This window comes from Leptonychotes weddellii, chromosome 2 (genome assembly GCF_054177405.1).
Source record: "Leptonychotes weddellii isolate Sample4059 chromosome 2, ASM5417740v2, whole genome shotgun sequence".
NCBI lineage: Eukaryota > Metazoa > Chordata > Mammalia > Carnivora > Phocidae > Leptonychotes > Leptonychotes weddellii.
This window is the reverse complement of record NC_138370.1, coordinates 32,739,743-32,753,907: the sequence shown is the minus strand read 5'-3', so window position 1 is coordinate 32,753,907 and position 14,165 is coordinate 32,739,743. Positions and strand designations below refer to the sequence as shown.

General features: G+C 40.0%; 2 protein-coding genes across 7 annotated transcripts in view; one reads left to right on the top strand and one right to left on the bottom strand.

The window, feature by feature from the left end:
• Positions 1-4,359, bottom strand: part of SMIM19 (small integral membrane protein 19) — an 11,950-nt gene extending 7,591 nt beyond the window's left edge. The window contains exons 1-2 of one of the 3 annotated variants that reach the window (XM_081809741.1): positions 4,220-4,359; positions 20-157 (exon numbers count right to left, since the gene is read on the bottom strand). In XM_081809741.1, the coding sequence (XP_081665867.1) occupies positions 20-153 (134 nt within the window). In that variant the 5' untranslated portion in view covers positions 154-157; positions 4,220-4,359. Of the gene's footprint in view, positions 1-19; positions 158-340; positions 526-4,219 lie in introns of those variants that run through there. The other 2 variants (XM_081809746.1, XM_006735342.3) reach the window with 2 other exon arrangements.
• The window catches only part of SLC20A2 (solute carrier family 20 member 2), a 102,042-nt gene continuing 92,124 nt past the window's right edge, over positions 4,248-14,165 (top strand). The window contains exons 1-3 of one of the 4 annotated variants that reach the window (XM_081809624.1): positions 4,250-4,386; positions 8,707-8,891; positions 10,063-10,165. The gene's annotated coding sequence lies outside the window, so the exon portion shown is untranslated. Of the gene's footprint in view, positions 4,463-4,573; positions 7,244-8,476; positions 8,892-10,062; positions 10,166-14,165 lie in introns of those variants that run through there. The other 3 variants (XM_081809621.1, XM_081809628.1, XM_081809631.1) reach the window with 3 other exon arrangements.

The window sequence follows — 14,165 nt, the reverse complement described above, 5'->3', positions numbered from 1 at the left end:
CAACAAAAAAAAACTTTACCTCTTGGCATACATGAAGAGAACAAAGCTAACAAGGATTACTACCAGGTAAACATTGGTGGCTTCGTTCCAGGCCTCATGAACACTATAATCCATAGAGCCATCGTCAGCCATCACCCCGTAACCTCCAGGCATGGGGCTGGAAGAAAGAGAAGAGAGCAGGGTTTCTCTTAGTTAGTGGTGGTACGACCGTCTCTGCAGAAGGGCTGGCAAGCATATGGCCTACTGGCCAACTCCAGCCTGCTGCCTGTGTTTGGATGGCCCAGGGGCTAGGAATGGTTTTACATTTCTAATCGGACACATTTTAAATGGCTGTAGGTACCTGTACAATATCCTTGCTTTTTGCTTCCCAGCCCTCAAAGCCGAAAATATTTACAATCTGGCCCTTTAAGAAGAAGTTTGCCAACTCCTGGTCTAGATGACTAGGGTGTGTAACGTATTTCCCCTTATTTTTGATTTGGAAACATTTTATCTTCTGCATGAAGGTGAAAACTGGAGTTTAAAAATCCTATTACAAAAAGATAACAGAAAGGATATATGGTTGAAATGTTATTGCCCAGTTTCTGAACTGTAGCTATCACCCAAATGAAAGCACCCAAATATTTGAAAACACAGACCCAAACAACAGGCTGTGATATCAAAAAATCGTGTTGTGCTCATGACCGTAGCCTAGAAAAGATGAGACAGCCATCGCAATGCTCTTCCACTAGCCTCCCCGGCAAGTGGAAAACGTTCGGAGCTTTATCTAGTTTTGGCCTCCTGGCCAAATGCGCTTGAAAGAAGCTATGGGATAAAAAGTTACTTTTTGCTATTTACACAGCTGTGACTTCTATTCAAGGAAACGCATTCTTTGGACATTCCCACAGAAAATAAGAGTGGTAAGAGCAAGCGTATCAAATAGCAAGTAAAAGAGTAATTGTTTCCTCTTTGTGTTTGGAGTTAGTTGAATTTTTCCTTGAAGAGAAAGTTCCTCCCTTCTGTTGGACATACAAGGTAAGTCTGATAAGTAAAATGACCTAACATGTGAAAGAAAACCAAAAGCATTTTTTTAGACATTCTATAAGGAGGAGGAGAAAAACTGAACAAGTGATACGTGATCAATGTACTGTAGCTTCTAGGAATAAGACAGTCATTTTCTAATTCCAAGAAAAAGTATCTGAAATGTCCAAGAAATTGTTTTGCAATTTTTCTCTAGACATCCTACAACAATGAAGGCATTGCAGACATTCTTGCACTAAGATATCTTCCAATCTCCTGTAAGCCTCCAAAATGTTCTGTAATGTAGATCTGGCTTAGTAAGTTAGTAAGTGTACATTAAGGGCAGTGTCTGTTTGCTTTCTTATAGCTTACCTCTGCTTTCTTATAGCTTACCTTATTCTCCCGTAAGTTTGCTCCTAAGCCAGGTGGCATGTTTTCCCTGTTCTGACATCTGAAGTTTTTGTCAGATGTTTGGGGACATATTGTATTCATTTATGATAAAGTGAGTATCATGAATGATCATTTAACTTAAACTCTAGACACTGAGGTCAAGAGTGATCTTTTTAAAAGACCTATTGGTGTCTGATGAATATAAAGATTGGTCTTGTAAAAAAATTAGCCAAGTAATAATAAAAACAGAATTTACTTTAAATCATAAAAATTTATACATGCAAGATCTAAATATTATTTAAACATCACACCATACCCAATTCCTTGATATTAAAGACTGGCTACGGATTTTCTTTTTTTTTTTTTTAAGAGAGTGGGACAAATAAATAAAAAAAATAAAAATAAAAAAAATTAAAAAGGGCACCTGGGTGGCTCAGTTGGTTAAGCGACTGCCTTCGGCTCGGGTCATGATCCTGGAGTCCCGGGATCGAGTCCCACATCGGGCTCCCTGCTCAGCAGGGAGTCTGCTTCTCCCTCTGACCCTCTTCCCTCTCATGCTCTCTGTCTCTCATTCTCTCTCTCACAAATAAATAAAAAAAAAAAAAAAAAAGAGAGTGGGAGACACAAGGAGATTTGGTATATTCACAGTTTTAATTCTTATTCCTTAAAACTGAGCTCGAGTTTCTCTGAAAGTAACATTATGATTCATAGTAAGTAATCAGCCTATTTTAGAAATGGAAACTTTTGGACGACAAGACATTATAATTGTCTTTATGATTTATGGAATCTAGAATTTTACTCATGCTGAAAAGTAACAACAACGAATGTGTTTTTGGCAAAGAGAGATGACTTTGGATGTCTGATTTGAGATGCTGCAGAAGGACACTGACGATTATGCCACAAGGGTGGTAGGTTTCAGGATTGGGAGCTATTAAACTCAGGAAGAAACAGGGAACATACAGCAATGGCCACTAGAACATTTTGCAGGTGTCCTTTACCTGACAAATCACGGAAGTGTTTCCTACTTGTTTTCTAACACCTGAATGGATCTGAGCCAGGTTAATTTCTTGCTTCAATTTCTCACAAAATTCTGTTCATGGGCCACTTAAAAAGAGGGATATTCCTACAGGGCTTGTCTTCATCCTGCTACAAATATGCCAGTCTTGAATTGTATTTAGAGAAGGATTTTGAATTACCAGTGACCCAGAATGGTAAAATTTTAACATGAATTAAACAACATGTATTATACAACATCATTGGTATGCAATGACACTACCATCCCACAGTTCCAGGGACACGCACTTGAATTATTTTTAGTACTGTAGTTGTGAAAGATTTGCACCGAGGGTAGGCCTTTCCTGCCCAGTCCTCCATCATGACCAATGGCATGACTTTGCTAGACTGCCAGAAATAAGGAATGGCCTTGTCCAGAGTCATAGTACAGACCCATGGCCCACATGTGGCCTGAACTCTGACCGTCACCTAGCACGCTACAGTCTAACCAAGTGTCACATACACACTTGCTAAGCAGTTACTTCATACCACCACAGCCTTCTTCTAAAGCAAAATGCCCAGGGGCATTACAATGGTTCATTCCTGGCAAGTTAATGCTTCAGCAAGATCACTAACGTAGCTAGCCATGTGCTTGGATCGTCATTCAGGGCTCTTTTGAGAAAACTGAACATTTTTCACATATTTTTCCTGGACACTAATGCCTGAACCATTTCAGTAAGGAGCTGAATTAAGACCCAACTAAAACATTAGTATCCAGAGACAGAGTTCCCATAATATGGCAATTAGGGCTTGGTTTAATTTGATAAACTTTTAGGTTGAGAACTAGGAGAAAATTTTCCAGGGATCAAGTGACTATATCATAAGTTCTAAAATCAGTTTCCTGATTTTAGGTTCCTAATACCATGTCTAGGTGGTTCTAAAATTGAGTATCACTTGTCATTATGCCTTAAATATTATCATTTTTGTCTCTTAGACCTTTGCTATCTTAATACAAATTCAGATTAGAATCACTTATACAGTTCCTTACAACACAATCCACTGAATAAATGTAATTTTCTTTCTCTGTCCTCTGAAACACTGAAGGTTCGGGTTCCTAAAGCAGAAGGGTACAAGGTAACAGGCCTTCAACCATGAGGAAGACGGCAATTTGTGGGTTTATGAGTAGGGCAGTCCACATACTTAATTTTTGTAACCACCCTGCTGGGAGGCACTGAATTCCATTTTACAGAAGAAACCGGGAAGGTGGTAGTGGTGGTTATGTAACTTGCCCAAAGTTGCACAGGCTAGGGTTGTCATATGTAACGGACTCCCAAACCTGAACCCTTCCCAGTCGTGACCCCGGTTCTGGGACACCCGCTCCTCCCGGAAAGAAATCCAGTCGCGCGGGTATAAAACATAATCCCCTCCCGGTAAGTGACCACAGTAAGCCTCCAGAGCTGCTGGGACATCTTTTGCGTTTCCGCCGCTCGCAGGCTGCGGAATCACCTGCGGAATCTTAAAAACACTCGCGCTAAACTCCAGCCGCCCCGGGGCCGTCTCGCCCCCACCCCTGCTCGCGTTGCCACGCGGCTGCTTCGGTGTGTTGTCTGCATCTCTGGCACTCGGAGCCCTACTATTCCTTACGACCCCGAGAGGCTCGGAGCACTGGCTGCACGTGTAGGAGCCTCAGAGGCCGGGGCTGGGGGCGCGCGGCGGGCAGCGGTCCCTCCCTTCCCCCGCGAGGCGCCGGCGGGGCGGGGCGGCGCGCGGGCGGGGGGGCGGGGCCGGTGACGCGGCCCCGCCTCGGGCCCGGGAGGCGCGGAGACGCGGGTCCACTCACGCTGCTGGCTCCGGAGGCGGCACGCGGCCAGGCTACTCCGCTCGGGGCTCTTTCCCCCCCGAGTCGGGGCCGGACGCGCGGGACCCGGTTACCGAACGGACCTGGACAACCTCTGCCTTCGTCATTTCCTGCCGGCCCGCCGGTTTCCGGATGAAACGAGGAGCCAGGTCTTTCCCCCCGCCCCCCTTTTCAGTTTTTGAACGGGAGCGACGCAGCGACGGCTCCGGTGCCGCCCCCGGGCGCGTGAGTGGAGCCGGGCTCCCTTCCCCTCCCCCCGCGGCGCGTCACCGCCGTGCCCCCCCCCCCCCAGCCCTCCGCGAGTCCCCGGCCCCGAGCCCGGAGCCCTCGCGGGAGGGCTGGGCGGGCCCGGGGCGCCGGGCGTTGGTGATGGCCGTGGGTCTCGCCGCCCCCGCCTGGAAGTCCACGTGGGTGTAGCTGTGGTGTGCCAAAACCGGGCGAGAAGTAGCCGGGACAGGTCATTACCCGGGAGTTCCGTGCTTCTTCCCGCCCCACTTCGGCGCGCCCGGGCGTGACTGAAAGCGTGGGAGGGGGAGAATGTGCATTGTCCCACGAATCGGGAGTAAGCTGGGAAACACGAAGATTGTTTTTCGTAATGAGGGCATAGAGTTACTTTTAATATTTACTTTGATACCTAAGAAAGCGTATGCTCTCCAAATTGTCTTTCCATTTCCCCTGTCATAATGAATGATGCGTGGCTGAGACTGTTGAGGTGTTTTAAAAACTGGATGTCCCCAGGATGCTGCAGTATTGTCAGTTGAAATGATTTTTGTGTCTTAAAAAAAAAAGTTGTGTATAGGGACTTGAAAAATATATTTTCTAGCATAAGACAGGTAATGAATTTATGCAGGATTTCAGCGTCAGTATTGAAGTAATCAGATTTCAGCAGTTGGTAGCAGCCTTGGGAGTAAATGGTCACTTGTCCACATGCTTGAGGTCTTAGCTGTTTATGTTGAGCTAGTTCTCTAGGGTCAGCTGACTGCTAAGTATAATTCGTCTTAGACGTTGTAGACGTTGTAGACTTAATAAGCAGAGGTAAGAGCTAACATTTAGCCCAAATCCCTTAGCAAGTTTTCTCTACCTTTTTTGTGGCTCTTTCTGTTACAATTAAGCTCACCTTTGTCTGAAGAGCTTTACTTGGTACAATAAGGTACTAGCTTTATTTACAGTATTAATGCATGTTAGTTTTTATGCATTATATATACATTATCATATATTGCCTTATATATATATGTTTGACTCTGACGTTGGAAGAATTAGGAACAATAATGGGTAGTGTTGAGTACTGACGGTTTGCAAGGCCTGTGCCAAATGGTACATGCTTTATCTCATTTAATCTTCTGGGGTAACTTTTGCATAAGCATAGGTTGCTCAAAAATTTTTGAATACGTGGGTTTGCTTTGAATAGGTCCAAATGTGGAGTATGTACATTAATTACTTCTGTTTCTGCTTTTGTGAAAAAGGGTGTTGGCAATATAAAGTGACTCATTGAGTAAATTAATGTATTTTTCAAGTTGGAAGATGGCTTTAAAATTGCATAGAACTGCAAGTAGTCTCTTTATTTGGGGATTCAATAGTTTCTAAAGCACTGTGTTTCATTTATCCAAGTTCCCATAACACGCCATCATCATCCAATAAACAGGCTATTCTTGGACATTGGAAGAAGGTGAATGTTGGGTAAGCCATAATGGCCCTTCTGAAAGGCTCCCTCCTACCATATTTTTTCTAAGTGGCATTCCTAATTAGGGGTTGACAAATGACAATGAAACAGGAAGGGTAATTCTCCAATACCAGACCAAGGAAATAAAAATCAGCTGGTTGGTTATTACTTTGTTGATGAGTCTAACATTTGTGGGTATATGAAGAATGTTAGATTATCTGCATTGTAGGGTCTCTACCTAATTTTTCATTTTGCCTCTAAGTATCATAAGCAGTTTGGAGTCCAGTATTTTGTGCATTAAGAAGTTAACATTTTTGATTGTATTTAGTTGAGTAGTTTTGACTTCCTTAATCAAGAAGTTTGACTGTTTCCAAAAATACAATGTAATGATTTGTATAAGCATAACAATGATGAGAATGATAGTGAGGTCTAACAGTTTGCATCTTGTGAGAGTAGAAGTAGTTGAAAAGGACTGGAGAGGACAGGGGAGGTGCTTGGAAATGCGTCTTATTTGTGATGAGAGCATATTGGATTTAACCTGTCTCCTGATTCTAGTGGCCCATCGTTGGAGAGGAAGAGATTGGGAATGTTTTGCCAGTCAGTATTTATAAGAGGGCTCCTTTACCTCCAGGCCTTTTCTTTGGGGAGGGGATAAGTGGAGAGCTGTCTTCAATGGAAGGATATAAGAAGAAAAAAATGCACATATTTTCTTTTGGAGTTAATATTTCCACTCATCGTGACTGACTGATTCTTGTCATCTTGTCACCACATGCATCTTCAGGCACTTTCCTAGTAGATATTTGATATTTGTGGGCAGCTGCTAGTAGATCAAGTAAAGAAAGGCAGGGGGTAGACTGGGGGTGGAGACAAAGCTCAAGGGTATACAGCAAAGCATTAATATAAGGCTTTTCATTTGGGCAAAGTTTAGGAACTGGGCCTCCAATGGCCTCTGTTATGGAAACATTCCGGTAGTATTAACTCTATGTGTTTAAAATCTCTTGTATGTTATTTGTGTCCAGAAATATGGAGAATATCCCTTTGATGTGTTTTATAAACAGTGGAACATTTAGAATACAGTACATGAAAGTTACTGAATTTTTTCACATCAGCCATTTCTGTATGTTTGTCGTTGTTGGAAAGTCAGAGCGACCCTAATGCCAGCATTGGCTCCTGTTTGTAAGGCATTTAAGCAGTGTGGTTTCATCGTTTTGGGAGACAAGCTCTTCTCATTCCTTCAAAACTTGGCTATCACGTGGAGTGCCCTTTAAAGCTCCAGAGTGCAGGGATCTTTTCTGTCCCTCATTGCCGTAGCTCCAGAACCTGGAACACAGCCTGGCATATGGAAGGTATGCAGTGACTATTTGTGGAATGAACAAGAATACATTGGAATCCTCTTTTCTTTTCACTACTGAAGATCCCACTTCAGTTTAGGGGCCGGGCCACTCCAGCTTTACCTTCTCCACAGAATCTGCAGCCCACAATAAGCCCTTTGAATGTTAGATGTTTATGCCACATACTTTGGCATTTAATCTTTTATGGCTTTATACTGTTATATAAGCTTTTCCGTATTTTGTTTCCCCACCTAAAATAGAGGCTACTCGAGGGCAGAGAATATATATTTATAAGGTACTATGTTTCCTTGTTTATCCAGTATAACAATATGTGCAGAGTAGGTTTATTTACTTATTGAGTGAATATTAGATACCATAGGGGAAATGTCAGAGGTACTGAAAATGTGGTTCTAATCTTCAAGTAGGTAGTATTTTAGTAGGCAAACATTGTGTACACATGTGAAACAGTATGAGAATTTGTAGCTAAAGGAAACAAAGTAATAATAAGAGCTAACATTTATATAGTGCTTAAATGTGCCAGATACTGTTCCAGGAGCCTTTGCCTGTAATCTTGTAACAATCTTTTGAAGTAATAGGTACAGTTAGAATCCCCTTTTTTTAAAATGAGGAAACTGAGGTGCAGCAGGGTAATTAAGTCACTTGCCCAAGATCACAATGCAAATAGTAAGTAGGGAGACTGACTATGAACCTAGGTGGTCTGGCCCCCCAGTCAGTGTTATTTCTGTGGGAAATTTACTTTATTAAAGAGAGATCTAAAAGTTGACACTACTTTTTCAACTGTAAAAGACTCTCTTTCAAATTTCAGAGTAGCATAAAAGATTGCAGTGAATGTGCTGTAGAAACAATGCTGTGGACTTTCCAAATACAAGTGGTTGACAAATGGTTACGGGGCATTGTGGTTTGAAATGACTAAAGGCAAGGGGACAGAAACTGAATTTTGAATCTCAGAGCTGAATGAGGATTATAACTCTTCGTAGGTATTGAATTCTAGGACAGTGATTCAGCAGGACATAGGACGGTGACTGTTTATTAATTTAGTGTCAAAAAACTTCTGTGAAATATAATACTGAATGATACTTGATGTCTTACTGCTTTTCTTTTTTAAACACTTATAGATTTCATCCCTAGTGGTAGTAATTTACCAGGAAGTGAGTGTTACTGAAAGTTTCCTGTGCACTTCTGTCCATTTGCTTTGTTGTTACGTGGAATCTCAATCCGCTTTTTCAGCTTGTCTTGGGCAGTAGAGAACACTGTTGGGGCCAGGAGACCTCTTCAAACCAAGAAATATTTCTTTGCTGGAAAAAAAAATGTAAAAATTGTGCTGTTGATTGGGTGACAGACCTGGAGTGAAGCATTCTGAAGCTGTGTGGAATTGGATGAGGGGCTGCCAACAAAAGCCAGCAAGATGAAGAAAAATGGGATTCTCTGAAAACCCACTTTTGTGTCCCTTTTGTCAGGAGCTGACAGTATTGTTTTGGGGGTGTTGGGCATCAACAGTCACTGAATCTAAACGACTGCAGAGATAGGGGCGTACATACATCAGCACCCCCACTGTCCAGGAATCAGAGGAGGAAGTGCCCTTGAATGAAGCATGGGCCACAAACCCGGTTAGCTGCAGCCAGGGAGGACACACGCTCTGCAGGTATAGTATCCTGTGTTACAGGTCCTTTCTGCTGGGCAGGAGGTCATGTTGTTTGTCTTGGGGATAGCTTTGTAATTTGAGTCAGTGAAGCAATGACCTGCTCTTGTCACTTTAATATCAGCACATATTTTGGGATGGCCTATCAGAGAAGCAACTTAGAACTATGGATATTGTCACACCGTTGTGTTCTGTTTAAACATCCCAGGAAATAATTGGAGTTAAAATAATCTATGTTGAAGTGTTTATCCGATTGACATGTTAGCTTTAATCTTAATTTCAGGTTCTTCTCTAATGGGGGGTTTTAGGGAAAGAGAAAATGAAGCACTGATTCATTTATTTTAGTTCTATCAGTAAGGGGTAATTTAATAAAATCTCTACTGCCCCATTTGATGAATTTTAGGGTTGTAGAGCTGGATCCTGAATGTGAGCCAGCACTGATCTAGTGCGGTGGTTCTTTAAGTAGGAGTACATCAGAATGACTGGGTTTATTTTGAAAGTAACAGATATGTTAGCCTAACCCTAGAGATTCAGATTCTTTAGAGGTGGGCCTGGGCATCTGTATTTTAAACCATCCTCAAGTGATCCTAGTGCCCGCCTCCCCCTGTAAGTTCCAGCCTTGTATCTTATAGATAAGAAAATTGGGGCAAAGTCAGATGGCTTGCCTAGAGCTGGTTCAGTGGTACCAAGATTGTATCACCAGATAGCATGTAATTTCAGAATTTTATGGCTGGAAGATACTTTCCAAGTCAATTCAGTAGCTCTTTTTACAGCTTAATATAAACTATGCTTGTTCATACAATTTCTAAGTAATACACGAATGCAGCAAGATTGTGTTTTCTCAAAGCTTGTCTTCTGTCCTGGCCATGGTAAAGATTAAAATGTCAATCACCAGAATTTCTTTATAATTTTAACAGATATTTTTGTATTAATTTCAGGAATTGTCCATTATTTGCAGTATTTTTTTATTGTGTACTTTGTGATGCTGTTAAAGTTTTTTGAAAATATAGTATATTTAAAGCTGAAGTGAAAGGTTAAAATTTTTTTATTTAAATTACTTATTTTTCAGTCTTAGGTAAAATGTAATACTGTGTGAGAATTTGTGCTGCTTTATTAGAGTTTTGTGTTTTTAAAATCTGGTTGATTTTTAACTTTTGTAAAATTTTTTTTAAAGGCGTCTTACTTTGGAAACAGCACAGTTTGGCTTCCATGTCATCTTTGAGTATGAGAGAGAATTCCTACTTTGAGCATGTCCTCAACAGAGACCAAAGAACCAGGTTTGTTCCTTCAAGAAGTCTCCTAAAGCCGGTGGAGCAGCATCCATTCCCAGAAGTCGATAATAATGTGTTCGTGATGCCTGTGAACGGACTGTATGGCCAAGGGACTCATTAAGTTACTCGTGGAAGAATGGTAAAAAAAAAAAATAATAATAAAGAAGAAGAAAAGGCAGATTTCAAGAAGTGACCCCAATATCATTTAGGATTTTTGAGGAGTTGAAAGAAGATAGTTCTGAAAAGAGGAGTGAAAGACTCTAGCACATATCTACATGTTTCTTACAGTACCTCTGTTAACCCAGCTGCTTTTGTGTATAATATTTGAGTTATTTTTCTCTACTGCGATAGCTGGTAGTCCCCTCATGAACAGAGTTTTATTTCATGTGGATAGAGAACTAGTAGCTATGGTAGGAGAAATGGGAACGGCCCCAGAAACCAGCTTCGGCTCGGTAATTACTAAAGGGACAGGATGTTGATGAATTGCTTCTTCATAATGTGCTGCTGCTTGTTCACAGTCTTTGCGGCTTTGGATCCATCTTCTTTTATCTGCTCTCAGCCTCTCTGTGTGCCTGCTTTTTCTTGCACAATTTTTTTAGCCTGAAGATCTAATGACCATATTTTTTTTGGTTTAAAAAATAAGAATTATATCTTCATAAATAGACCTTTGTTATGGTTCTGTCCTACCCTATGTTATTTTCTAAGATCAAGAATAGAATAATTTTCCATTCGTTTTCAGATTTGCTCTTCTTAACTATTTTTATATTCTTGTTCAATGTTTGGTTTTCCTCTACTCTTGTTAGATGGAAATGAAGGATGATCTCTGTGTTGTGTTTTTAGTTATCTAGGAGACCAGAATAACATGGATCATAGAAATTTATAGAAAATTTACAACATCTTTTAACCATTACTGTTTTAAACTTGTTTTAAACCTCTATCAAACTTTTTTGTAGCAATATTGATGCAAGTGTTACCTTCTTACTCTGCCCTTTCTTTTTTGGGGAAAGTAGTAAGAAGCAGGGATTTCTCCAAATGCTGGTAAGTGCAGAAAGAGAGAGGGAGAGTGTGCTTTTGTAATTAACAAATGAAGCAGGAGAGAAAGCTTTTGTACTTAACAAATGAAGCATTTGGTCATTAAGGTCATTAATGTGTATATTCACATTGTCAGTGTAAAAATTAGTTTGTGGCTTAGAACTAAGATCATTAACAGTAAATTTTACTGTTTTCAACTCTTCTTACTTTTGCAACTGAGTCAGTTGACCTGATCCACAATTTTCTTCTTTGTAAATTGAGGAAACCTCTATTCTTATGAATCAGGTTTTACCCAAAAGAGAGAAATATAAGCAGAAGAGCAGCTTTTAAATTTTAATTGAATAAACTGAAATTCCAGAAACCATCTTTTTTATAAATATGTCCTTCCCTAGTAAGCCTATTTGCTTCACCCTTTTTTCTCCTTTCTACCTTATCTGTTTATCACCTAGTGTCACTTTTACATTTTTTTTCCATCTGTCCATAATTTCTTGCTTAGTATCTGTGTTTTGCCTACTTCCTGTCTTTTCCATGATTCAGCCTCCCATTGAAAGTGATTTCTGTTCTCCTTACCCTCTATTTCCTTGGCTGGGCCTCCTTCCTACTCCATTGCCTCCAGTCTTTTGTTGTTATCTCTTGTAATTCAGCTCCTGTCATCTCTAGCTCCTGCCTGTTTTACCCCTCACCTGTGTCCATCTCACTTCCTGTCCACTTGCATCCCACTCTCCTATCCCATCAGTGGTTATCTCGTCTCTTCCATAGCCCCGGTCTACCTCTGTCAGTATAAGCTCCCTGGTTTGTTGTGTTTCATGCAACTCTGATCCCTTCTCATCTCTTAATGGCTGATGTTTTCTTTCTGTACTTTATAGTCATTGTTCATTTGCCTTGTGAGTTCTTTTTATATTTTTCTTGTCCCCGGGTGGTAGGTATTACTAGATGGATTTGTTGTCAGTATTTGCATAGAACACAGATCCTTGCTGTGTATTTCCTGGGTAGCCAGGATGAATCAATTATTATTAACTTTTCTTGGAACATTGAGCTTCCTGTGTTTTCTGCTTCTAAGAATTAGATTGGTATTCTAGAAGACTAATGTTACTTCAAAGAGGGTCAGGATAGTCATATGATGCTGTCATTTTAACTCTTTATCCAAGAGTTCATGACATTTGAATTCACTCCCTTGTTTTGAAAGATTAAAGAAGACATCCAAACCAGATTTGGAGAGTGGGTGGAAGGTGGGAAGAGAAAGGTAAATACTAGAAAAGGAGTCATAGTCAATTTCTAGAACTGGAAAGAAGACTGAAAACACAAACCACATGCTTTAACATTTTTTAGGTAAAAGGTCCCCTAATAGAATGAAAAATACCAGTAATTTTGTTAACTAGTTTTAGTACTAGATCATCTGTATTTTTACATTTCCATTTAAGTTCCAACACTTTTATTTAATGTTTAACAAAACAGAAACTTAATCTTGTAAATATTCATTTTATTTTGAGAGACTTGATGTCACCTTAAATATTAACCTGTGTCATTTTATAATTACACTGTAACATTCTCAAAAATGCCGTTAATATCCAACTCTGTTAGTTTCTTGTGTGTTAAAGCACATAAATTGTATGGTTTTGCCCGTCTGGACTCTGTAGTCATGTTATAATGAAAAGGTAGCTTATTGGCAAACTTATTTTATGCTGTTGATGATTTATGTTGTCTCACATTTTTTTCATAATTTTTTATGTACTACGAATGTGGAACGATCCTGTAATTGAGTTTTCTATAGTGTGTATGAACTACTGGAAGTAGACTAATGTAAGTGTAGATGCAGCTTTATGAAACTTAAAAAAAAGAAGAGCCCTATACAGCACGTAATGTAGTGCTTCAGATTTTAAGAATAACCATACAAACGGGTTGATTGTATGGAACATTCTTTCTGCCTGTGCCTTCTCTAATTGTGGTGGTGGTGGTTGGGCATCTTGAAGCTGAAGGAATGGCTACTGGTCTGATAATGTTTCTGTAATATTCACCACCTGTGAGCAGCTAGCTAGTAAAAATAACATCAGAACCATGGATAAGCTACTAAAAAGAAATTTATGTAGATGTGCTAAGATACAGGACTATGTTCTGGGATTACAGAGATGAACAAAGTATAGTCTGTTCTCTCTGGAAGCTCATAGTTGAGTAGGAAAAATTGGTAAGTGCATGATTGCAGTACAGTGTGGCAAATGCTAAAATACACATATTTAGAAGCTGTTACAGGAACAGCCCAATTGTGTAGGTCAAAAACCTAAAAAAGTCAGAAAAAATACGTATGTAACTGTGTGTATATATTGTTTATAAATTCTGACTGTGATGTAATTGCTGGTATCTCCCTTATTACCTGGGCAGGTTACTCAAGGCACTCAGACTCAGTGTCTTCCCCTTGAAATAGTGATGATTATCTAGGATTGTTATATGGATTAACTGAGATAATATATAGGAGGTACTAGTATGGTCCTTTATTCAATTATTACTTAGAATTTGGAGAACATGATATAGGATTATACTCTCATTGCATAGATAATATTGCTGCTCAGAATGCTTGGAATTCCCATTTTAAATTTGCTTTTAATAGTTTTTAAGAAAACTAAACTTACTCAAAACCTTGTAGTCAGTCTCTTTTTTTTTTTAAGCCAAAAGAAGGTTATTTGATCTATTTGCCAATTGTAGTTCTCAGTGACAGTTGTCTATTCCCATAAATCAGATCTGTTCTCAAAGAATTTAAAATTTGTTCCATTAAACATATTTGACAAAAGTGTGCCACAGGCTTCTAAAGTATTTAGCAAGAGTATCGACATCATTGGAATAGGTCTTTGTAATGACTGCTTTTGGGAAAGTTGGGTAAGACTTAATTGGGGCCAGAAACTTTTGAATATGTTATAAAATTAGTCTTTGTATAGGTGTAGTCCCAACACTGGATTATATATACCAACCTGAATAGATTTCC